Raw genomic sequence first — 25,530 nt, 5'->3', positions numbered from 1 at the left:
GCTTACATATCCATCAAAATGTAAGTCATTTGACAACAACTGACAAAGGACTACACCAGCAGGTGGAAAAAATAGTGGGAGCTAGCAAAGAGACAGTATATATAATGGAAATGCTGCAATGTAATGCACAAATATAAGAGCTCTCTGAAATGCAACAGAACCAAGCTCATGAAAGTAGGACTATCATTCCAATAAAAAGCAGAATAGTTAAAGTGGATCCAAAAACTTACTGTGGATTTTTCTGGTGATTCAGGAACATCAAATGTTTCATTAATATGGTTATCCAGTTCTTGCTGTGAGTGCGAATGATGAATTTGGTTCCAACTGTTCTTTTTAAATTGTTTGGGTGGTAATGCAGGAGGCTGCCCATCTATAGGAGTTTCTTGAGATCTAAACACCAAAATAGAAGTATGAAGTGGAATGATCATGAGATATTGACAGTTCTTTCAGGGTTCCAAATAAACTGAAAATGCTAGAAGAAACTCAAGAGTTTGAGAACTGAATGTCTATATGTATTTTTAGAATCACAAAAATGTACTGTGGTAGAATATACTGGAAGTGTATGTTTGGACATGTTGCTGCTTTTTTCTTCACAAGTAACTGTACACAGAACCAGTAACTTCCATCTTTTACACATGACTTTTTTTTTAAATGGTTTTAGTATCATCAACCCATTTTATGCTGAACTATTGTAAAACTCACTGTATTTATACTCTGCACTCTTGCTAAAAAAAAAAACCCAAAAAACTAAAATAGATATGTCACTTAATTTTTCCTCCATAAGAATATCAATTAGTTTGCATCTTAAATTAATGCCTACAATTTAAGTCTTAAACCCAGAGACAAGCAGCATAACTAATTTTTGGCTTTTGATCTAAAACCAGGAGGACTGCAAGCTGAAGACAACTCAGCTGTCTCCCTGCACTTATTTATTTGAAATGCCCACGAAAATGAGAGTGTTAATTTTCCAATTAAAAGTGTATGTGTGCATTTGAAGAGAGCTGTTTTTTTTTTCCCCCTTGAACATTTTCCCCTTTGAAACATGCAGAGCTTTGAAACACTGTAAAAAATGCATTCATTGCATGCCTTTTTTAGTTGAGTTATAACACCATTACTGGAGATTAAATAGCAGAAAGTTCTATTTCTGCTTTAGAGCAGCAAGCAGTCTACTGTAGACTTATAAAAATGTTCTCTATGTTTATGTATAATACGGATAATTTCCTTTATTAGTCCTTTTGGAATAAAAGCTTAACTGTATAATTTGTATTACATAAATACATGATTCATCTTTCATTATATGGTTTTATATTTAAGAATTAAGAAGAACATTTTGAGAGGCCCAAAAAGGCAGTTAGCACATAGTTCCCATTAACTTGTTTGAATGCCAGTTTCTAAATACCAGCATGCCTTCCTCCCCACTAACCACATTAAAAGTTATTATTAAGTCATATAATGACTTAGGACAACAACCCACTGATACTAGTGGCAAATCCAAAAACCACCAAGAATGAAGTTACAGGTTACAGCTAAATCTAGAGAGCATGCTACCACCAAAAATGGGTGCCTCCGTTCCTTCTTTCACACGTACCCACAGGGCCCTTTCCTTGAACCATTCTGGCACTCCTCCCTTGGCTAAGGCAGCTCACCAAGCAAGCAAAAATAAGTTGATTTTTTGACAAGGCTGGGTAGCTCTCTGCTTGTTCAACAAGGAGAACTGGTTTATCACAGGTCGACCGCTGCATGGGGAGGGAAGTACATACACTCCCTGACACCAGAATAGAACACTGTCCCTTTCGTTATCACAGAGCTGTAGTGGTAACTCATAGCATAGTATCTCTCTAAAAAGCACAGGGAACCACAAGAGTAGTCCTATGTATTTAACTGGTCTAGCCACAGTAAGCTGTTTGCAGGGTAAGACTCTCATTATGAGGCAGCACAGCATTTCAAGTTTCTGCAAGTTAGAAAACTGAAGGCACAAATCAAATTCCATACCACGTAACTTGTTTCTATGCAGTTAAAGAAAGCCTGATCCCAGATTCACGTTTTCAATTAAAAAGTCAGATCACAACTGTCTACAGTGATTTAAAATAAAGGATGAACCTTTCAAAAAGCATGAAAACTGTACTGGAATTAGAACACTTGACTTTGAAAAAACATGTTTTCCTTTTCAAAAATCTAGTAAATTTTCTTAGAAAATATTGATAATTTTTTTGGTCAGTGTGTGAAACGGTACATTTGAAAAGATCCTAAAAATATGTTCTCCGGTATGCTTCTGTTTAATTTCTACTTTCAGAAAATATTTTTTTGCCATGCAGAGTTAGAAGAAAAAACCATAACTAATTATTCAGTATCTTATGTCTGAAGAGCCTCATGTTCAAAACACACTAGGGAGTAAAAATAGTATTCCTAAACACTTTTCAACACAAGTGATAGTAAAAATTATCATACTTTTATTTTTCAGGATAAGCAGCTTTTCTAACTTAATCTTTGTGGAGAAAGAGATAAAATATGATTACCAACATTTGCAAAATGAACTTTCAAGGTAGCTATAAACTATTTAGACTTTGACACAAAGGTCACCCAGAGCTTTTTAACTGCCTATGCATTTATTCATTCAAGTCTGGCCCGTACAGATTATTCCGCCTTTTAAGTGAAGGGCAACATAGCTATGTATTTTCCTGTGAACAATTACTCGTGAGAGTTTTAAACTGAATAAAAAAGGAACAGAAAACATGAGTGTAGAGACAAAACGTCATTCTGATAAAAGCAAAAGATGGGATCTTATGTTTGACTAGATGTCTGTACATTCATGACAACAAACACAAATAAATTCCTACCAAACATACAAACTTTTAGAAAAGATTTGAAAAGTTACTTAAATGAGCGTTTTAGAAGCAGCAATGCAAGTACTGTAATGTATTAGCATAATGAATTGTGAGAACTAACAACCAAGCCTTGGGCAAAAACTTCATTGGCTTTATATTTGCCCAGTCAGCTTTGAATTTCCTTATGAATGCCTAGACAATGGCAGTGAAAGGAGCCTATTTTGCACGCAAAGCAGCTCTCTGTTACTGCATTCAGCAATTTACATAAGAATAAAATAACACACAAGCCCTGGCTCTGACAAGCTTGGGGTATTTTTGTTACATATATCCGGTCAGACCTTTTAATATATCAAGCAAAAGTTTCATACACACCCCCTAAATTTATTAAACTAAACGCATATCACTGCTGTTGGAATTTAAGGTTATAATTACCTCAGGAAACTACAAGCAGCGTCTCTCAACTGAGTTTTGAATAGCATACGCAGATGAAGAAGAAAAATGTGGAATTCAAGGTTGTATTAGCTAAGCTATAGTATTCTTCTAAATACTGCACTGAAACTCTAATTTCTTTTGCTATGCTGACTCCAAATTCAAAAAGATCATGAAACCCAAAGCCTGTCTGGTTACCTTCCCTGACTTTCTTACGTATGTAAATTTATCAATTAAAAAAAATTCCCAACAGATTAGTGGATGAACTACTCAATTTTTTTTTTCTACTCAGAAAGGTCAAACTGTTTAAGAAACAGGTTTTTTTGACTCTAAAACAATGCAATTTTAAATTATATAGCTAATATGAACTTCATGAGTACTAGTTTCTTTCACAGATCTTGAATCTTAAATCAACATTATCTGAAACTTTCAAAAGATCCTAATGGTGTTCATGTATTTTTGACAGTGAATGTCCTCATTCAAAAAAATACCTTATGCTAGATAACTACACTGGTTTAATTAAATTAAATTCCACTTTAAAGCTTCCAACAAAGGAAAAAAAAAACCAACAAAAAAAAAAAGCGCCAAAGCTTAGTGACAGAAGAGCAATACTTCTTCTGCGTGGGTATACAAAGTGCAAAATAATGAAAAAGAACACCATAGTTGCATAACCACTTTACAAAACCACTTCCTTTCTTTTAAGACCCATTTCCATGGCAACTTACACGAGAAATCAGGTATTAAATAAACAAATCTCAAGAACACTCAGGAACATCTTTTACAACTTAAAGGCATATGAATAAAAAGAGACTAAGAACTGTGCTTACTTGACTGTATCACTCTACCATTCAGTGTTTCCCATAACTGACTTAAGTTGGAAGTCTTGCAACAGAAGGAACCTGACGTTGTGTGGCTTTTGTACAGCAAAACTCTAATATGAGAAAAGATTCACAAGCATTCCAGAGTTTTGAGACTCCCCTGCCTTTGATAAAAAGCCCACCAAAAAAAACAGGGATTTTAGATTAATTAGGCCAAATTACTGTCTTATAACTCTGAAAGCTCAATAACGAGGTGATGATGAAACTATAACTATTGTACCCTATCATAAAAAATGTCTTGTGTTACTTTACAAAACTTTAAAAATTTGGTATTCTATTTCCCTCCCTGAAGCTACACACAGCTGTTAAAACTGAAGGTATAGTTCAAGTAAAGAAGGTACAGTCCAAGCGAAGAAGGTATAGTCCAAGCAAAGCTGTTGAACTGTGTCAAATGCCTTCCCAGAATAATTTTTCCCAAGACATACAATTTGTTTTTATAAATGTGTAGTTATGTATGTGCTATTTTTAAATTCACAAATGTTTTTAAACAATTTGCACAATTTCCTTACTAAGAGAGATTATACAAAATTATGAGGGCAAGTTTAGCATTACATGTATAGCTCTACATAAAAAGATACAGTGGCAGTGTTAATACAGTGTACACCATGCACCTTCTTGCCCCAATTCATCACTGTCACAAGTAACTATTTCGCATATTCAAATAATTCAGTATTTTTTTTGTCATCCTTCTGAACTTAATACACAGTAACAGGTTTTATTTTTGCCCACTATAGCATAGCAAGGTTACAGTTTCAAGAATAATTAGTGTAACAGAAGCCTGACAGTGCTATCTTAAACAATACACAAAATGTACTAGGAGTCTTAGAATGCTGGGGTGCTAAAAAGGTATTTTGGCAAGTAATTTTTAAAGCTCACTCATACTTCTGTGCTTGGACAAAAAGCAAAATTTTCAAACTCATGGGAATTAAAAACTTTTATCATAAAACAGTCCTATGAAAAAAATAACTTTCACTTCCACATCCAGACACTAATGGTTATGTTACAGCAAATCCGCATTTTGGCTGGGTGGGCAAGGTACTGTAACCCTTCACCAGGAACATGTTAGATATAGGTCTTCTATATCACTTAATTTTCAGTAAGGCTTCTACTAATACTCCAGAAATAACAGCTACCTTTTTATTAGATTTTCTGGCTCTCCGTATATGCTACCTTACTGTAATGACCAACAGGACTTACGGTGATGATTCCAGTATGATGCTATTAGCCTGGGTGGAAGACGGAGATCTGTGATTTACAAATACTTCACTTGGGGATGTGTGAACTACATGGTCCACTAAATGTCCAACCGATGAGGGTCGTAACCGTGCTCCTTCTTGAGTGAAGGCAGAATTGCGACTAAGAGGGAAAGCACAGCAGTGCAATGTGAAAAGAATATTATTAGGCTGCATTTCTTACTCTACTACAAAGGAACATTAAAATAGTTATTTACACTTAGTGCAAGCATATGTTCATCTACATATTTTTATTAAATCAGGCTTCAAAAATCACTGAATTATGTTGTCAGATCAACATGGTATTCATTATTTTCCTTTTTAAAGTGTTCAAAATTTATTTTCATAAACACTAAATGGCTAATTTTTTAATTCTTTTTTTTTAATTGAAGAAGCCTGAAAGCATGATGGTCCAATGAACAAGCTACTGAACTGAAAGTCCAGTCAATGAAAAGAAAAATTAATCCCCAAGAAAAAAAAAAATCTAGGTCTCTTCATGGCAGAAATTAATCTGAACATTTTATCCTCTGCATCTTCTCCTACAAAGATCATAAGCTTTGCACTGTGAGCCTTATTTCTGTGACCTAAAATTTTCCCATATATAAAACTAGCACAGGGACATTAACACCCTTCTTTGCTTTAAAACATACACGATTAAATTATATTATGCTATAAGCATAAATATAATTTCACAAGAATTTTTAAATGCTACAGATATTTACAACAACAGTCTTTTGAATAATATGCTGTAGTGCCAAAGAATCTTAAAACCTTCTGGTTTATGCAATCCAAAATTGGGCAATACTGATTCTTAAGCCATTTTCAGCACACAGAAAAAAACTGGTTATTTCCCCAAAGAAATCAGGAATGAGTTTTCACTAACTATAAACATAAACAGAAAGTTCTATCATGTGGGAAGAGTGACCTTTGAAAGGAAATGCAGAAAAACTGAGGGGAATAAATCCACAAGGATTTCCAATTAAGTAACTTACCTAATGTTTTAGGAAGTGGTATTAACCAGGATAAATTATTTCAAAAATATCACACAGATTTTATTACCAGTGTTTTCTTAGACAATTAATAAGTTAGTTTTAACCTGTCAAGAAAACTCAAGCTCTCAAATTTAGGGTAGCATGCTACATCTTGCACTTCTTACAGGTTGAGTGAGAAGTACCTAAAATTCACACCCAAATAGTTTCTCTTATCTGGAGCTAAATGTTCCATAGAACCACTCAGCACGTAATTTGTCAAGTTATTTGTCTCAGTGATGCATTAATCCTTTTATTATACAGACAAGTCGTTCACATTAGAGGTAGGCAGTTACTTCTAGAGAGAGAAGATTGGACACTACTTACTGATTTGGGGTTCCAGGTGGAGACCGTGATGGCAGGCTTTGTGTTTCCAACCTATCATCAGACAGTGAATTCCTACTCACTACTTCCCAGTCCATCCCACTCATTAATTTTCGTGCTAAGGGTTTACTGGGGGATCTAGAAGAAGAAAATAAAATGACTAACCAAAAATTGTATGAGCAAATACAAATTTGCCTCATACAAATACATAAAATTCACCAGAATTAAAATGATGTTCTATCACAGACAACCAAATTATATGGAAAAAAGGAAATAGAATTATGCAAAACTATTTACATGGGCAGTTCTTTATTTTCTCAATATATTGTACTTAATTTTCTGTACTCTGTACAAGAACATCAATGAAATACAGTCATGAAATACTACTGGCTGGAAGGAAGACAGGCAAGATGGAATAGGAACCCACTGAACTTCACCAGGCATTTCTAATGCCTCAAAGAGAATCCGATTCAAACAAAATAGCCATTAAGAGGTCTGAACTTAGAAATAAAACAGAAGACAAGCAAACAAACAAAAAAAAAAAAAACCACAAAAAACCCCAACCCTCTAAGTAACACTATTCAGCCATTTCAGGAAAAATAAAGCAGTGCAAACACCAGCCCAAAACAATGTCCCAAAGACTATGAAGAACTAGAAGTGGGATAGTCATCAACATGACAACAGAGCTCCTGAGTTTTGTTTACTTATCAGGGATTTTCATACAGGTGACAGGCTTTCTTCCAGAACATGTTTTGTTACCTGTATCGCAGATGCAATCATTCTATTTACACTTCTTTGTCAGTAACCAAACTTCATTTGGTACTGTACCACAAAAGTCCTTCAGGTTAAAGGTCATATCACCAATTTTTTTGTACAAAAGTAACAGCATTTTCTATTTGTTGCCCTTTCTTGGTGTTGAGGAAACTTTTTCTTCTCATTCTTGAGTAATCCCAGGATACCTACAATCCCCTTCTGCTGTTTCTTTCACCTGTTTCTTAAGCACAAATGAGACCATATTTGCAATCCCTCATAAAATACTTCATTTCTCTTTTATAGTGGAAATTATCAAATGAATCATTGAAGAATTGTGGTTGCTTTTTTTGTAGCATCACATTGGATGGTTCGATCATCCTACAACTAAACATACCCAGACTTTTGCTGTTTGTCTTTAACTGAAAATTCTTTATCCAACAACAAAAATTCTTTTAAATAATCCTTACCTGTCTGGTGTATTTTATGTTATCGGGCTTTTATTCCGACTACTTTAATGGTGCTACATACTTCAAGCTTCTCCACTACCATTACCCAACCCTCTCTTGTTCCAGTGAAACCTCAATTTCATCAGTCTTTATGCTATGACCATTTAATTCCAATTTGCCTTTATATTCTATCATGACACTCTACTGTCATGATTTCACCCTGGCCAGCAACTTAGGACCACACAGCCACTTGCTCATTCACACCCCGCTGTGGGATGGGAAGAACTGAGAAAAAAGGTAAAACCTCTTGGTTTTGATAAGAACAGTTTAATAACTGAAATAAAGTAAATAAAGTAAAAGAACAGTAACAACAATAATAAGGGGTAACCAACAAGCGATGCACAATACAATTGCTCACCACCCACTGGCTGGTGCCAGCCTGTCCTGAGCCCTGACCAGCCCCTCCCAGCCAACTCCCCCTAGTTTCTACACTGAGCATGACATTCTCTGGTATCCCTTTGACTAGTTTCGGCCAGATGTCCTGTCCCTGCTCCCTCCCAGCTTCTGGGCAAAGCATCAGAGACTGAAAAGAGTTGGTCAGGGTAAGCACTACTTAGCAACAACTGAAGCATCACTGTGTTATTAGCATTGTTCTCATACCAAATCCAAAACACAGCACTCTATAAGCTACTAAGAAGAAAATTATCCCAGCTGAAATCAGGACATCCAGTTTCCAGCTTTGCACAATGAGGCGACAACATATTAGTGTATCAGCATAACTCCTCTATTTCTTTCCCCAGCTCCATACACCTGTATCACAAAACAATCTCTGCCTTTGCTGGTTTTAGGACACATGGTAACTGTTATTTATCTTCATCATCATCTTACTGATTTACTGAAAGTGTAAGTCCAGAAGGAAGGAACTTTGAGAAATTAAGGAAATACCCACACACAAATTACATCCTTCCGAAAATGAGAACGTTAGTTGCAAATACATTTTTGCTTCTCATGGAACTTAGAGCTCAATGCAAGCCACCACCTTAAGCAAAAAGAGACCACAATGATAACCAACCAAGCATCATATCAAATTACCTATCTTTACATAGGTACTTAAGTCCTACTGCTGTCAGCAGTGTTTGTTTGATACTAAAGAAGGGGTGGTCAGTGTGTGGAGGGTTTATTTCTGGTTTTACACTCCTAAGCAGTTTTGAACATGTACTTTCTGCTTTGCTACCCGAAAGCCTTACTAAATAACAGCTGACAAATTTCAGACAGTTAACTGAGATGGGCTGTTCAAAATACTACTGTTTCAAGTCTTACTGCATGCAGGGGGAAAAAAAAAATCTGACAGCATATTGATTATTTGAAAACAGAGAAAATAATTATTTAATTCCTGAGGAAAAAACACATCTGTTTTCTTCACTGTATTTAAGCAGTATTAGTTTGATTCAAAAAGTAATTAGCTTGATATAATGTCAATTAAAACAACACTTCAGTTTCTGTAATTTGCTTCAAATTGGAGCATCTCAAACTACTTATCTATTTTTCTTCCCAAACATAGCAAATTTGAGCAGTTCTGAACAAGTGAAATAATAAGAAACCTGCAGATCTGAACAGTATGTCTAATGTTATCTGCTCATTCTTCTCTTATTAATCAAAAGTTATCATTACCTAGACTTTGCTGACAGCATGCCTACAGCCAGCAGATAAGCACCCAGAGCCAGCTCTGCCAAGAGGTGGATTCTAACTAACCAAAGAAAGGGCTGAGGGAAAAATGCAGAGGAACATAATACATCCAGTGCTAAACTGGGTAAATACAGGTGTGCAGGTACAGTATCTTCTGACAGACATGCAAAACCTTCAGTGAATAAGCAACAACTGTAATACAGGAATGTTGGTGTGTCTATATATATATTATTTTTAAAGCGCAACAATGAAAGGGCACTATTCTTGTCTGTATAAAACAAATTAAATTACAAAGAGAGACAGATATATATATATATATATATATATATATATATATATATATAAGGGGGGGGGAAATCGAAGTTTTTCCAAAAATTCACCTCTGACTGCTTCAAAAAGCCCCTACTGCACTCTGCACTGTATCTTAACTGATAGTTTATAATTACGTTTTTGAAAACTTCCTCAATCTATGCAACAAATGAACATAACTCTAAAATGAGAAAAGCACCTTCTTCCCCATCAAAAAAATCCAATGTTAAGAAAACTCACCTTTTTCTGTGGTTAGGGTCTGATCTTTCAGAAACAACAGCTTACCACCACACTAAACATCTGCAGCACTTATCAGCAAAGGTTCGTTTCAATTATTTTATTAACAGCTCTAACCTCAGAGTCCCACCCACACGTTTGTTGCCTCCATTTCCTGTCTTTGCAGAAATTTCAAAGAAAAAATTACCACACTGCAGCATCAAACTTCTCAGTGCTGTGGCTTTTTGATACTCATCCTCCTGCCAGCACTTCTAACAATAACTTATTTCTCACTGTAATTTAAGATTTGTTGTGAAATATTCCAGCAAGTTTCTCCTGTACTGCTAATTCTTTACAATATTCAAATAGGTTTCTCATGCCAGAATACAGCTGAGGAGATGGGAAGGGGGAAGTAAGCCATAAAAAACTTTCAAAATTCTTTTATAAAGTTTGAAATTCTAAAGTCCATGTTTGTCTGTTCAGTCTGGATGCTTGTACTGTACCTCAGCACACAGCACTGCTTTTAACAGAGTAAACTCTTTCAGATTCAATTTCTGGTGTATCTGCAGAGACATTCCTAAATATGTTGGAAGAAGTCCTTTCTATCTGAGTAGGGACAGAGGCTTTACCTGCCCCCAAAATCAAAACCAGTCTTACAAGCTGCAATACTCCATCAAACACACACACACAACCCCAAGCAGAAGGGATGAAATCACATAATGCAACTAAAAAAAGGCATGACAAATTATACTATCTCAGCTACAGTACACAAAAGAGCTTTCAAAGACAGAATTGGTTTTGTGTCCTGCTAAATTCTTGCAGGAGCTGGGAAAGAAAGAGGGTATTGTTTGGGAATACAGGTGGGAATCTTTTAAATCACTTCTGCCCCAGAAAGAAATATAACCTGGAGCCACAGCCTAGCTTTGTGTTTTGACAAAGGGCACAGGGACGTATTTGTCATCAAACCTCGAAACTACTGTTTCAAATCAAGAGGCTGAGTCTACACAAATCTGCAGGGACAACACAAATTACATATGCAATTTAAAGCAACCGAGGAACTACTTAATTAACCTGAATAAATACATGGTTGAAGCAAGACTGGATTTTTGGAAATAGAGATTGTAACTTAATGATAGGGAGTTTGCAAATACAATGACTGAGATACCTACTCACTATCAAACTACCTTCCATCAGAATTGAACAGAACTAAAATACTTTGCAAGGACTTTAAGAGCAAACAATGGTCTTTAAGAAATCTCTCAATTTATGACTTGATTGAACTTTTTGCACTTTTATTATCTGTTTTCACTTTTAGTATGCTCCTGAGAATTCTCATGGGTCTTCTTGGGTTGTGAATATCTTACAATAAATGAGGCCAAGAGAATAGCTGTAATAAAGATTAAAAAAAATAATAACCTAAACAACCACAGCAACTGTCTTCTAAATGCTGAAGTTATTGCTGCCTGAAGATTAAGAAAACAGCATCTACAAAATGTATCAAATTTATTACAGACTATCCATTTTTAAAAATTAAAGTGTTTTTATAGTTTGGAAGTAAAGAAATACATGAATACAACTTCACCTAATTTTAAAGTAAAGTCCCGAGGACAGAGCTAAGCCTGCTAAATTGTAGGTTATAACTGTTTGTTTTAATCAAATGGCTGTTAAGAAATTTTATTTCCATGTCTGGTGCTCTCTGTGCTCTGCACAGTGTGAAAGGATCGCTACTTTTGGCAATCACCATTTCCTAACTTAGAACAAACAGGTAACTCAAATAACATCTCAATATAATTGTGTTATTTTCTTACAATGAAATGATTCAAAAATTTGCTTAGACAGTATTAGCTCAGTAAGGCAGTTTCTAGTTAGATAATGATAAGAGTGTAAATCTGGAGAGCTCTAGAAAAAAAACCAACAAAATACTGAAACTGTTTTTCTTAACAACTGATCTTGAACACATCTTTTGATGTGGGAATAATAAAAGCAACAGTAAGTACTTAGTTTTTTTTCCTGTATTCACTTAATTCTCAAGACTGACCTGACTGTAACGCTAGCACGCTCTGACTTCACAGCAAAAGGCAACCAATACCTAGACGAACTTTCAAAAGCAACCAGAAGGAGCTGCTTGTCCATTGAACTCAATGACTTTGTCTGAGAAAGACACACTGAGAAAGAAAAAGGAAAGTCCCAGGAACAAACCCCATGTTATACCTGGAAAACCTTAAAAAGCTAAATTTGCTCTCTGTACAAATACAAAAGGGCTAACATCTGCTCAGTATTTCAGCTTGAAATGTAAATATTTAGAAGACCAAGAATAAAACATAATGTTCTTAGATTAAGCTTCTTGAACCACATAATGTTCTAGGAACGTCTTAATGTTTCAAGTGTTTTCACCTTTACAAATACTAGAAGTCTTTAAAATTGAAAAGCCATTAATTGCACACTGTGCTGGGGAGGACAGAGGACGCATGATTTATTGAAAGTTTTTCGATGTGTGTATTTATGGTATACACCATAAATTTCAGCTCACTGATGTACACACATACACCTCAGACATTTATCAGACATTAACATTAATAAAAAACTCAAGAGGTGAGGAGAATGCTTTATTCTTCAATCTTAAAAGCAACAGTGGAAAATATAATTACTGAGGACAGAAAAGCCAAGTATTTTTTTTTTAACTAAAAAACCCCAAAAGACTTGAGAAAACATCAGAGCAGTTCTAGCCACGGCCTTCAATTTAATCCAGAATATATTTTATAAAATACAAGTGACCCAGGTACCACTTGTTCAGCTCTGATGCAAAGGGAAGAGTGCCATCTACTGAAGAAGAGTTTTTAAAATTATAAATATATTCCTCAAAACCAAGTTTTGGTTCTACTCCACCCTACTTACTTGTGGGGAATTGCCAAGTTCAGAGTGCAACACAAAAAATAGCTTTTAATTGATTCATAACTGTAATTTAAATAACTAAAACTCTGTTGTCATAGTGCTGAGTCTTTTGAGAACTAAAAATGTCGCCCTAAGTAAAAATTTAAGCAGGTTCCCAAAATAAATTAAGCAAAAAATAATTCTACAGCACACAGAACAAACTGGTTTTATAAAATCTACCTGCTGAAAAACAGTTCACAGCACATCTGCCCCCAAATCCTTCTAATATGGAGCTAAGTATCTACAGTGTGCCCAGCTGAAAACTCACATTACATTGTACAGGGGTAAAGAAAGCAAGGGGGACACCACAACACAGGAAATCAAGGCTAAATTCACCAATGATCTGAAAAGCAGTGTTTGCAGGTACTTGAGAAAGGTTGGTGGACTTGTTACTAAGTCTTTGAGCATAAATTTGAACTCCAGAGTTCCTTAAGAGGTAACTATGTTAAAAGACATTAAGATCTCAGCAAAAGTATAAGCATAAAAAAAGGACAGAGCACACTCCCTCCTCAGAAGGACTCTATCTATTAGGGATCAGAGCAGACTGCCAAATGGGTGCAGCAGCAGTTTTACTTTTGAATACTGTATCCTAAGTTCTGAATGAAGAACTAAATCTGTGTCTTGACTGCTTTCCTGTAATCACTAAACCCCTCAGGAATCTTAAGTAATAGATTGTATGATTAGCCAACTCCTCTGTGACAGAACACCTTCAGAAGCAGCTCACTCTCAAATTTTTCATAGTAAAGTATCTCACTGGGACTTCAGCAATAAAGCTGTTCTCACTACGTGAGACACTCACAGTACCTTATTCTAAAGGAAGTATGCATGGACAGTTGCAAGTTGTTATCAGGGATAAAACATACCCATTAACTCAATATTTTAATGGATGAGTTAAAGAGACTATTCTTTGCAATAAAGACAGCACAAAAAGGACTAGTACATGTAAGAACAAATTACACAGATTGAAGGCTATTCTGAAAGAGGAAATATTAAAGAATACCCTTATTAACTTTTTCCATCATAAGATTCCCCCCAGTTTCTGGCTGCCTCATAAAGACACCATCCCATTTCAAAATTAAACTCCTTAATATGGCTAAGTCAAGCCACCAACAACAGTTGACAATAGTTGTTCTTTATTTTACATTTTTGCCCACAGAAAACAGTGATCCCATAACACCTAAAAATACACAAACAGGAGACTTACTGATCTTGTACAAACGCAAATTGCTTACCTTGCAAACACCCTATCTTTGTTTGCTCTTTCTTTACCATACTGCACAGACTGGACCTCTGTTCTCCCACTGGAAAACAAAACCAAACGAAACCACTAAATATAAAAAATTTAGGATAACATTTTATTCCTTAAAATTGAGACATCTCTGCCAAAAAGAAAAACACAACAAAACCAGAAACCAACCCCCCCAAAAACCACAAAACAAAACAAAACCCAAATTCTATTTCAGTTACGCTCAAGCAATCATGCCAATAATTCAGTACAACGTAACTTTAGAAAGCATTTGGTAGAAGTGGAGGTCTTCTTTCCTATCATAGTGTAACTGTAACAAAGAACAATCAATTTCAGGCATAACATAAAGCTTTCTCTTCTCTTCTCTTCCCTTCCCAAGAAAGTACTGATTGGATCTTTGGATAACATTATAATCTTTCCTGTTACAGTCACAATCAAAAGTTACAGCACCCCCTCTGTATTCTTCCGAAACTACTCCCTGAATTGCTAATAATTTAGTCACTACTTAGTTCAGCAAAATACCATGAAGAAATTTGATAATAAGCACATCAGGCTTGTATTCTTCTACACAACTTGTCAAAACCAAGATTAGATCTTGGAACTTGCTGACTTTTCAGATAAGAGCAGATGTCTTGTGTCAAATCAAAGATCCTTTATAATATTTCATAATTTCTATTTTAGAAAAAAATACAGGGTGGTGTGTTGGGTTTTTTTGAGTGTCTATTAGCAGTTAAGAACTGGGGGCAAGATACCAGTAAATCTCCCTCTTGCAGCCACTTCCCCATTTATAACTTCAGACCAAGGCAGAGTCAGAAAACACATGTCCTAAAACAATACTGATGCTTAAAACTCTGCTCTGTTTTGTTCCTTACAGGAACATTCACACAATGAAATGAACGAATAATTAGCTATTTTCATATTCATACTACAGAACTACTGGATGTGTGAAGGCTGGAGAAATTTGCCAACTGGAATCTCACAAAATTCAGTGAAGGGAAATGCAACAACCTGCACCTTGAGGAGGAGGAATAACCCAACGCAGAGGCTGAGGGCCAACTGGCTGGAAAGCAGGTTTACTCAACACAGGTAAGACCACATGTGGAGTGGAGTGTGTGTTGAGTTCCAGGTTTCCTCAAGTCAAGCAAAAGGCCACAAAGACAATTAAGGGTCCAGAAGAACTGGCTTATGTGGGCTGTTCAGGCCCAGGAAAAGAACACTTGGGGATCAAATGAGTGTGTATAAACGCCTGAAGAGGGAAATGAAAAATACAGCCAGATTTTTTCCAATGGACCCAGAAACAGGACAATAAGCAATGTCACAAACTGAATTATGGGATACACCACTTAAACTGGGGGGGGGGGGGGAAATGACGACAACAACATGCCCAAACCCCCTTAAAAAAAACACAACCAACCCCTTTTTTACTGTGAAGGCTATTAAACACTCTATCAGGTTGCTCAGAGATAGTGCAGTCTCCGTTCTTGGAGAGAGTTAAAACCTGGCTGGACACAGTTCTAAGGCAACCTGCTATAGTGGACCCTGTTTGAACACGGCATTACACTAGACAGGGTCCAGAGCTACCTTCCAACCTCTGCCACGGTGTGAATGTAAGAAATGTCTTTTTTCAAAACTGCTGCCTTCTAACTTCCTGGTGTTACACATTTTAACCCTGACAAGCAGTAAGCCATCTGTATTTTCCCCTATTCCATTCCAATAACTTTAACATTATATTTGCCTTTCCCTAACAGCTACTAATAACTGATTTAATGTTTTTAGAGAACTATGAAGCTCCAAGACAGTAATAACTTGCTTCAAATTGATGCTCCTCCTTGTGTATATTATTTTTCATTTTTGGACACTGAACTTCATCTACCATCTTACTGCCTACTGACCCCTCATTGCGACATACCACCGAAACTTTTGACAGTCAGCTTCAGCTTTTACTACAAAGCCCTGCATCGCTTCAGTGGTAACTTCCTTCATTGCGAAGAAGGGTCCTACTTGTTTCCCATCTGGTTAAAACAGTTCACAGCTGCTAACATATAATAAAACTCTTCATGTTTTGGTAGTTTCAGTATTTGGAGAGGAACACTTTTAGAACCACTTTGAAAATCCAAGCACGGTGTACAGAAGTCAGATTTTCTCATCAGTTGTCTTCTTGATCCCTCCTGGAAGCTTTTTAGAATCGTTGCATTAGAATCATTTATTCCAATGGATATAATAGAATATGTAACACATTTAATAATTCAACCATTTCATGTCTTTGATTTCTTTCAGAACTGGAGATAATTCAGTCTAGCCCTGGCAGTTTAGTATTTTATTAGTTGGTTTTAATCATAGAAATGTTGGCTAGAAGTCCCTATTCCAATCTCCTGCTAACACTAGGACATGTCTGGCCACAGCTTTGTCTAGACAAGTTTTGAAAGCCTCCAAAAATAGAGATTCCACAACCCCTCTGGGTAACTTGTTACAGTAATGCACTATCCTCCAAGAAATCAAAACCCCAAAACCGTTTACAGCTACAACCTTCCGGGTAAAACTTGTGGATGCTGCCCCTTGTTCTACCAGCTGTCATTGCCAGCACAGGTTTGTCTCCACCATTTCTGACACTGCCCCTGAAGTAGCGTTAGCCTTGCTAACCCTCTTGCTTTTCCCCTTAGCGTCCTCTTTGCTAGGTTAAACAAACCCAGTGCCCTTAACCTCTCCTTGTGTGCGAGTTACTACTATTATGCTGCCTCCAAACAACCTCTCAAACTACTTGCAGAAATTCTAGCCTTTTGGCTGCTTCATTAACTTTAATGACCTTCTTCATTTTTATGCAGTTTCCCTTTTCATCTTACATTAACATAAGTTGAATGTCATCATCAAAGAGCTTTTCTGTAATAGTAACCACAATGATTCAAATTCAAAATCTTTAAAGAAATGAAAAAGCTCCCCAAAATTCACTACAGCAACATTGAATCAAGTCTCAAATACTGTTCAGGATCACAGAATGCTGTTTCTCAAATGGGTGCTGTGAATGCTGGTCAAAAGCACAGATGGCATAAAAATTTAGCCACTGAATTACTTTCCTCTTTATATATTTATGCAATTCACAAGGGTAACAGAAATAGTCTGTTATTGTGTTTTCCAGCTTTTCATCATCTCTCTTCATACGTCACAGACACTGTTGCCATTCTGGATGGATTCTATTATTCTCTACTTCTGGCACTATTTAAGCCATTGGCAAGCTGCATGACTCGCAGAGACAGTTAACTCAGTTCCTGAACTGAGATTTTTTTTTTTTTTTGTAAAAAGCGTAAAACACTAAAACCCAACACCACCCATTCCATCGTTAGAATAAAAATTATACTTGGGGATTATAGTCATTCCACAGCATTCTTTGTATCTCCAAGCTTTTCGTATATAAAGTTCACCCTTAAAAAATTTATGGACTTCATCCTTATTTTCTAAACTTCTGGCTTTGGTGAAGAAAATACATGTCTTTTGTTTTCACCTAGTTCCTATTTGTATGCATCTAGCTTAAGTGGGCTTTACTTGTATAAGCTTCTTTTCCTTTATTTCTGCTTGACCTTTATTTAGGTCTGGTTTGTTGCTGCGAAAAGATCTGAGATCCATCAATTTTCAAAAACACCAGGTCAAAGACTCTGAATTTCTGAGACAACGTTTTTAAGATAAACATAACCCAGCAGGTAAGCAGGCAAAAGCAGCCTGTGAGACAATCTCAAGAGTACTAACTCCATAACAACCCCCAGTAATACAATAATTATATTTTCAAGATAGCCTAGAGAGTTACTGACAACATTTGAAACTTAGGCCAGCAGGGGAAGGGGGCAGTTGCAGGATTCAAAAGCTGCTTGAATTATGACACCTCTTCATACAGATTCTAAATTATTCCCTATGTTCATTAATGTGTTGCCTGTTCTCTTATGTTCTTTTGCATGTATTTCAAATTAGCACTTACCAGTACCGGAACTTGGAACCCAAAGTGAAATAATGTGCAAAAAAGTTCTTCTGAGGGGGGAGCGGTCTGTCCAAACGGAAGAATGTGTGATGCTCCACACAAGCTTTCCATAAATTCTTACATGCGCGGTAATTCACCATATTGAATCCTAGTAACGTTTCTCTAGATTCATGCTAAAAATGAGAAAAATTTATGTCAGATAAAAATTATGCCCAGTTACTTCTGAAATTAAGATAGATACTGTTATATTTGGGTTATTTTAATTATTATTTTTTTACATTATGGTTTTTGAGGTGGTTCTCTACTTTTACATTAATTTTATGGATTATAAACCCTTTAAAAATACCTCTTAAGTATTTTTAAGATAATAAACCCTCTAAAAATATGTTCTTTAAACAATTTTTTTTTTACTGAGCCTGTTAAAAGGTTAACAGTCAGTGTAGTGATACTGAAGCAAATAGATGGAAATGGTCCCAAAAGCCAGGACCCAAGCTGCATTAAAACATTTCTCTGATTAAAGAATTCTGAAGCAACATGATTCCCTGGTTCAAGATTCCCGAAGTTAAGGCGAGGAACTACCACACACATGTGCCAATTACAAATTGGGACCAGGTACTGATCTTGAGAGCAACTGATGTTCACGCTTCTAAATGATTAATTCGATTCCTGGTAAAGCAAAGAGGCAAAAGTGCAAAACAAGCTAAGCTATTCTGCCTGTTGAGGGAGCTTGATTACAATCTTTGTAGGTCAAAAAACACCATCAGCACTCTGCTTTCTCTTCACAGTACTAAATCCTTCCCAACATTCAGCACACCTGAACTGTTTCCACTTAGCAGTAACTCCTTTTCCAAGTTACACATTTGCTGGTCTGCTCATCTTTAGATTTGCTGAAATACCAGGGCAGAGACCTGCAACTCTTCTCCCAGTGTTGTATTTGGGAAGTCCTCATGACCAACAGCTAAGAACAGCACTGTATTTTCAGCTGCATGATGAAGGGTAAACAATAAAATGGATTTAAAGAGTAAACATCAAGTCCTGAGTATCTATTGGTGAAATTCAAGAAATTACATCCAAGAAACTAAAACCTGATACTTTATTTCAACTTAAAAAATGTGCTACATTCTCTTAATTTCCAGGTATTGACAGCTGTTCCCTGTATTTTCTAGACATGTTAACAAAACAAATTAAATCCATTACCTATTCAGTTAGAAAAGGCTTTATGAACAAAGTAAATGTACAATAATATAAACAAGATACATTGCTATTCTGCAAGAGACCAACTAACTATGTAAAATTATGAACTGCCTCATCTGGATACAGTAAAGGATGAGCCAGCTCAGATGTTAAGTTCCAACAGGAAGTTCTCATGATGTAGCAAATTTTAATGCTCTGTCAGACTTTTACACTGTTGAAAAGAGAATTTGACACATTATATGAACTGATGATCATACATTTTCATGTCACTCAAAGCATTATAATTATGGGTTGGGGAAAAATAAAATCCCTGCTGTTCCCCCTATTTTGTATTCCAGAGAAGGAGCTGATCTGATTCTCATGGCACCATCTGATCATTAGATCAGGCATGAAGCATGAAGGAGGAGCTGGTATCATGATGAGAAGGAGCTGCAGCTAGATCAGCTTAATTGTAATGCGAAACAGCACTTTCACAGGAACTTGGTGTGTTAGAGCTTTAAAGGTACTTCAACAATAGTTCTATTCATAGCTTTTAAGGCTTTCATTGCAGTGCAGAGAGAAGTGTTTCTCAGACCCTTCCCTTCATCTTAATTACAGCTACGAATCCATCTTTAAGCTACAGAAGAGTATAAGATATTGGCTCCTAAGTGCACCCATCCTTCTCCTGTCCATACCTGCAGCTTCTGTAATACCAAAACATAAGTCTGGCACTTGAAATTAATCTTTGCTGATGACTCTGGAGTGCAAGCCCTGGCTCTACTGCTGTATTGTAGCTGGACTTAGCCTAAGATTGCCACTGTTTTCCTTGAAAATCGTAGGCTTGAAACAATGAGAGGTCAGCATAAGACCCCAAGGCAACGTTCATAGTGTCCACGTACTTCAGCCAAAAGCACACAAAATAACAGGATGGTTATACTGCATCCTATGGGAATGTTTTTATAGCACAAGACTCCAGGAAGATGCTGAATGCTCTGTAGGACAATGACATACAGGTATTTCAGGGCCTTAGGTCTGCTGAGACAGTGTTAGAAGACAACCTCAGGGAGTTACAGTTGGATTCTGCTCTGAAATTACTGTCTTACTAATTGTGTCCATGGTTCCTATTAGAGAGAGGAAAATAGTCTGCTTAATATAGAGAGGGAGAAGAGTGAAGCAGTTGGAACTGCAGCCCAGAAATCCAACCATATGCAGGCTGCAGGAAACGCAGTGTGGCCAGCAGGCAGAAGGACGTGATTCTCCTCGACTCCATTCTTGTAAGACCCCACCTGCAGTACTGCATCCAGCTCTGGGGCCCTCAAAATAAGAACAATGTGGACCTATCAGACTGAGTCCAGAGGAGGGCCATGAAGATGATCAGAGGGCTGGAGCTCATCTCTTACGACAACAGGCTCAGAGAGTTGGGCTTATTCAGCCTGAAAAAGAGAAGGTTCCAGGGACACCTCATAGCAGCCAGTACCTAAAGGGGGCCTACAGGAAAGCTGCAGAGGGACTTTTTACAAGGATGTGTAGTGACAGGACAAGGGGGAATCGCTTTAAACTGAAAGAGGGTAGATTTAGATGAGACAAATGGAAGAAATTCTTCACTATGAGCGTGGTGACACACTGGAACAGACTGCCCAGAAAAGCTGCGGCTGCCTCATCCTTGGCAGTGCTCAAGGCCATGCTGGACGGGGGCTTTGAGCAACCTGGTCGAGTTAAGGTGTCCCTGCCAATAACAGAGGGGTTGGAACTAGATGATCTTTAAAGGTCCCATCCAACACAAGCCACTCCATGGCTTGAAACAGGGGATTCAGAGCAGACCTCTTACTGGTGAGGCCAGAAACTGGGCTGGAAAACATACTCTCTAGGGGGTCTGTTTCACTTTGCCTAAGCAAAGAAAAATACCAGAACAATGCAAAAATTCCCTACCCCATCTCAGAGACAAAATGACTTGCAATTTATAAACGGCAGATGCACCAGAGACTCTAGATATTGCAGAAGTAGTGGAAAAAAGTCCTGTAGAAGCTTAAATTCAATGCAGATTATACCAACAGTATCTGCTCTTCACAAAAAAAAACCAAACAACACACCAAAACAAAACAAGACAGAAACTTCAAGAGGATTAGGCAACAATCAAATAGGCATCTAAAAAATGCCAGTGTTACTTAATATCAAGTATGTACTTGGGCAGAGAAACCCATACATCACCTTGTGATTCTAGCCCAATTTCTTTCTAGAAGTCAGTAAGAAGAAAAAATTCTAAGCCCAAACTTCAGATATATAACCTATTTTATTTTTTTATATATAAATAAACAAATAGAAATATTTGACCACTCACTGAAACCAAGCCTTGGTCGTGGACAATACACATGGTATGGTTTTGTTACAGACTCAAATAATTTTTCAGTGGACATCTGAGCTCTGAAAGTGCAGAAGAAAATCTTGAACAGTTTATTTGGCTGTCAAAGCATCAAGACCACTAAAGTATGCTGCACAGCATTATGAGTTTGATGCTATTTATATTACAACAGCTCAGGATACCACTAACTAAAACCAGAGAATCTTATGGAAACATCTAGAAAAATGAAACTACTGAATTATTCTCAAGCAGCTTCAAAGCATGGAAGGGAAGCAGCATATGGAACTGGAAGAATAAATAAAAATACGGTGAAAAAAATCCTGCCACTAAAATTATGGCTCAGAGACCTTCTAATGTTGGATGAAGAAGTCACACATGAAACATTCTTTTCCCTCCACAAAATCATAAACAAACAATGGAAAGAAAACTTACTTCACTGGACGCATGCTCCAGCTATATAATTGTCAGAATATATAACCAGCTTCCATTCAAGATTACGTTATGCTACCAGTGGAAAATGACTGATGTTAGACAGCTTCATCTGACTTCAAGGGATTTATTTAAACACAGATATAATCTATTAAAAGTAGGCAAATAATTCTTTACTTATGTTGATGCCTCTAAGCAATGCCAAGCCAGAGAATAAAATTAATAGATGATTAAAAGATAAGGCACTTGCACTTTGGAGGACAGTTGGAATTAAAAGCTCTCAATACTCATTAACAGTATTCAAAAAATCCCTAAAAGCGTACGTAGCCCAGTTTTGAAAAAATAGAATTCCTCTCTCAAGTCCGCTAATTTAATACCCTATAATATCTCAGCTTTGCATCTGAATAAATATGGTTATTCAGCTGTAGAATTTGGTATAAATTTACACAAAACTTCAAAACACATCATCAGCATACCAAGAATATATTTTCACTGCCACATCGGTGCTTTTAAGTATACAGTCAAAGCACTAGACCAAAGCTATTTTACATACCAAATGTGCAATCACTGAGTCACTTCACCTAGTTTCTTCTGCCTAAAGAGAGTCATTTAGGCTTCCTTTATTGTTAATGGGTGTGAAAGCACAAGTAAGCATATACCACCAGAGAGCAACTTATTCCATTGTAAAACGTACTTGCAATTCATGCAAGATGTTCCACCCTTTCCATGTGCCTGGTTACTACGGAGGAAGTCTAATGACTGACTTCAGTGAGATAATTATCACGAAAGTATGTTCTTTTAATTTAACTGAAGCAGAGTATAGGTGAGCTGAATCTTATCCTACAAGTCTACTCTGGGAAAATAGCTGGAAATAATTTTAATATAAGGTTTGATTAAAAAAATAGTTCAGGTATGATTTCTTTGGAAGCCAAATTTGAGCTTTGATCTCATGATATTCATGACTTGGAATGAATGAAAATTAAGTTCTTGCCATCAGTTTTCATCTGATACATAGAGTTTTAAGGAAAACAGTATAAGGCTTTTTAATTTTTTGGCTTCGATAAGATGCCTCAGAAGAGAAATTATAGTAGTTACATATACTACATTCTGCTGCAAGTAGCAATATGCAGAGTATTAACAAGGAACAGAAAAAAAAATTAGAAAAAAATTATATTACCTTTGATTATATGCAGATTTTTTTTTTCTCCAGAAAATAAGAGAAAACACTTAAGTACTACACCAAATCCAATTTTACTTCTACATATCTTAGTCTTCAAGGCCCTGAACATTGATACCACAGGCTTTTCCTCAAGTTCTGACTTACAAAACAACTGTAGTTTGTAGTTTCTGAATTCCAAATAAAAGCCCACATTCTTATCTCAGGTCTAAATACAACATTCCTGCAGTAGTAATGGAAGTTACACACACTGGTATCAAGACAAAATTGACATCTGGTCTTTCAGAGATTGGTTTACCTTTGAGAACTAGCATATAGCTCCTGTAGGGTAATAGGAAATACCTGTGTCTCTGGTATTTCTCTGAAATATTCCCTCCACCCTTCTGTATCATCCCTTTTTTTTTTTTTCACATTTACAGGTATTTTTCACATTTACAGGTATTCTCATTTATTTCATGTAATATCTAAAATCCGTTTCTTTCTCCAGAAGAATTTCTTTCTTTGAAGAATTACTTCAAAATCCTCTAACTCGTCTGATTCTACTTCTGAACTGATAGCTCCACACACTATTCCAAGGCACACAGGTTAAACCTCTCCTGCTAACTAATTCAGAACAAGGTGTCTGCATGTGACCAGGTAGTTCCATTTGTGAAAACTGCAAACTCCTGGGCCTCATTTTAAAGAACCTGCTTTTAAGGGATACACCTGACTCCTATTTTCAGTATCAGTACTAGTCACCAGCCATTACCCTGATCTGTCATAACAGGTATTTCCTCCTTACATTTTTCTTGTTTAACCATATTGTCTCTAAATCTGGAATAGTCCTATAATACTCAGGATGTATTTCTACCTAGAATACACCTTTTTTATCTAGTCAGTAAGTCTGCATTTCAGGTCTTCAAATCCTTTAAGCTGTAAGAACTGTACAAAACCTTCTAGCTAATCTGATGAGTTAATCACATAGTCATATTTTTAATTAATTTCTCCATCTTTTCCCAGTGATACAACTGTATTGGGTTTAGACTAATCTCTTGGAGGCATGGAACAATCCATTTCTTGCTGAATTAAATGTGCAGTGGTCCTGCAGTACTTCACAGGGTAGCAAACACACACCACAAGCAGTGAAACCTACATGTTCTTCACAGAAAGCTTCAACTTTTTCCCCAAACTTAGAAGTAAGCATAAAAAATTGCCATATGCAATATAAAACTGCAAAGACTTTCTTACCTCTTCTGTTTAAATATAAGTAATACTGCCAACTTGTATTACTAAATCTGAATAATGCAAATCAGCATGTTTTAATGAAACATTTCCTTACAAGCACATGCACAACTGAAGCAGCATTAAGAATTACCTTTAGTTTTAATTTGGTTTCTTATGGAATTTAAATTTAACATTGATTTACTTTCAACCTTTTCAATGTTTGTCTCATATAAGCAAGTTGCATTTCCTGTACACAAATGTAAAACTAAACATATCTAAAATATAAGGCAAATTAAATGGAAGAAAGAAGTATGAAGCACTGTAATGGTCCACTTAAAAACTGAAATAGCTGGAAGGTTGGTGAAACTGAACTTTTAATTGCAGATAAAGGCAAGAATCAACATAGTATCAGCCAGTATAATGCAGGCATATGGTATGGAGTGATTTCGTTGCTTTCATTTTTATGATATTTAAAGCAGTACTCACCAATTCTTTCCTAAGTTGAATAAAAAACTGCTTGCACTTAAAAGAAATTTTTACAATCTTCAACCTAAATGAAAAATAAAATCACAGTATTTAAACACTTAATATACTGAGTCATGGTTAAAGGCTTAAATACACCTACTGAAAATACACTTTCTAGAGAGAACAGATTTCATTTAATTTCCAATGACAAAAAATTAAATATCAAAGATTACATAAAATAGCTTGTATAATCTGAAATTTGTAAGACCTATATTTAAGTCATTTATCAAACTCCCTTGTTTCTACCCTAAACCCAAGACAGTTGCTAATTTAAATATCTTTTCCCAGTTCCAAAGAGCTATTCCAATCCCCAGGTCATTCCAACCAGATGTTCTCTTTTCTGAGACCGCTTTCATTATCCTTTAAAATATGAAAAAAAAACCCAACTTTCAACTTC

General features: G+C 36.3%; 1 protein-coding gene across 4 annotated transcripts in view; it reads right to left on the bottom strand.

Moving 5' to 3' along the window:
• PTPN4 (protein tyrosine phosphatase non-receptor type 4) overlaps positions 1 to 25,530 on the bottom strand; it is a 107,769-nt gene that overhangs the window by 16,295 nt on the left and 65,944 nt on the right. For all 4 annotated transcript variants that reach the window (XR_008975049.1, XM_057430352.1, XM_057430350.1 and 1 more), the window contains 6 exons: positions 25,095 to 25,158; positions 18,268 to 18,440; positions 14,290 to 14,358; positions 6,720 to 6,854; positions 5,330 to 5,488; positions 231 to 390 (listed from right to left, as the gene is read on the bottom strand). Coding sequence is in view for 3 of the 4 variants with exons in the window: in XM_057430352.1 (XP_057286335.1) it covers positions 231 to 390; positions 5,330 to 5,488; positions 6,720 to 6,854; positions 14,290 to 14,358; positions 18,268 to 18,440; positions 25,095 to 25,158 (760 nt within the window). In the remaining variant the exon portion in view is untranslated. The remainder of the gene's footprint in view (positions 1 to 230; positions 391 to 5,329; positions 5,489 to 6,719; positions 6,855 to 14,289; positions 14,359 to 18,267; positions 18,441 to 25,094; positions 25,159 to 25,530) is intronic.

The sequence above is a fragment of the Pezoporus wallicus genome, unplaced genomic scaffold, assembly GCF_028554395.1.
Source record: "Pezoporus wallicus isolate ANWC-B61680 ecotype Strahan unplaced genomic scaffold, APGP_CSIRO_Pwel_v1 contig_5261, whole genome shotgun sequence".
NCBI classification, from domain to species: Eukaryota; Metazoa; Chordata; class Aves; order Psittaciformes; family Psittacidae; genus Pezoporus; species Pezoporus wallicus.
This window is presented reverse-complemented; position numbering and strand designations above follow the sequence as displayed.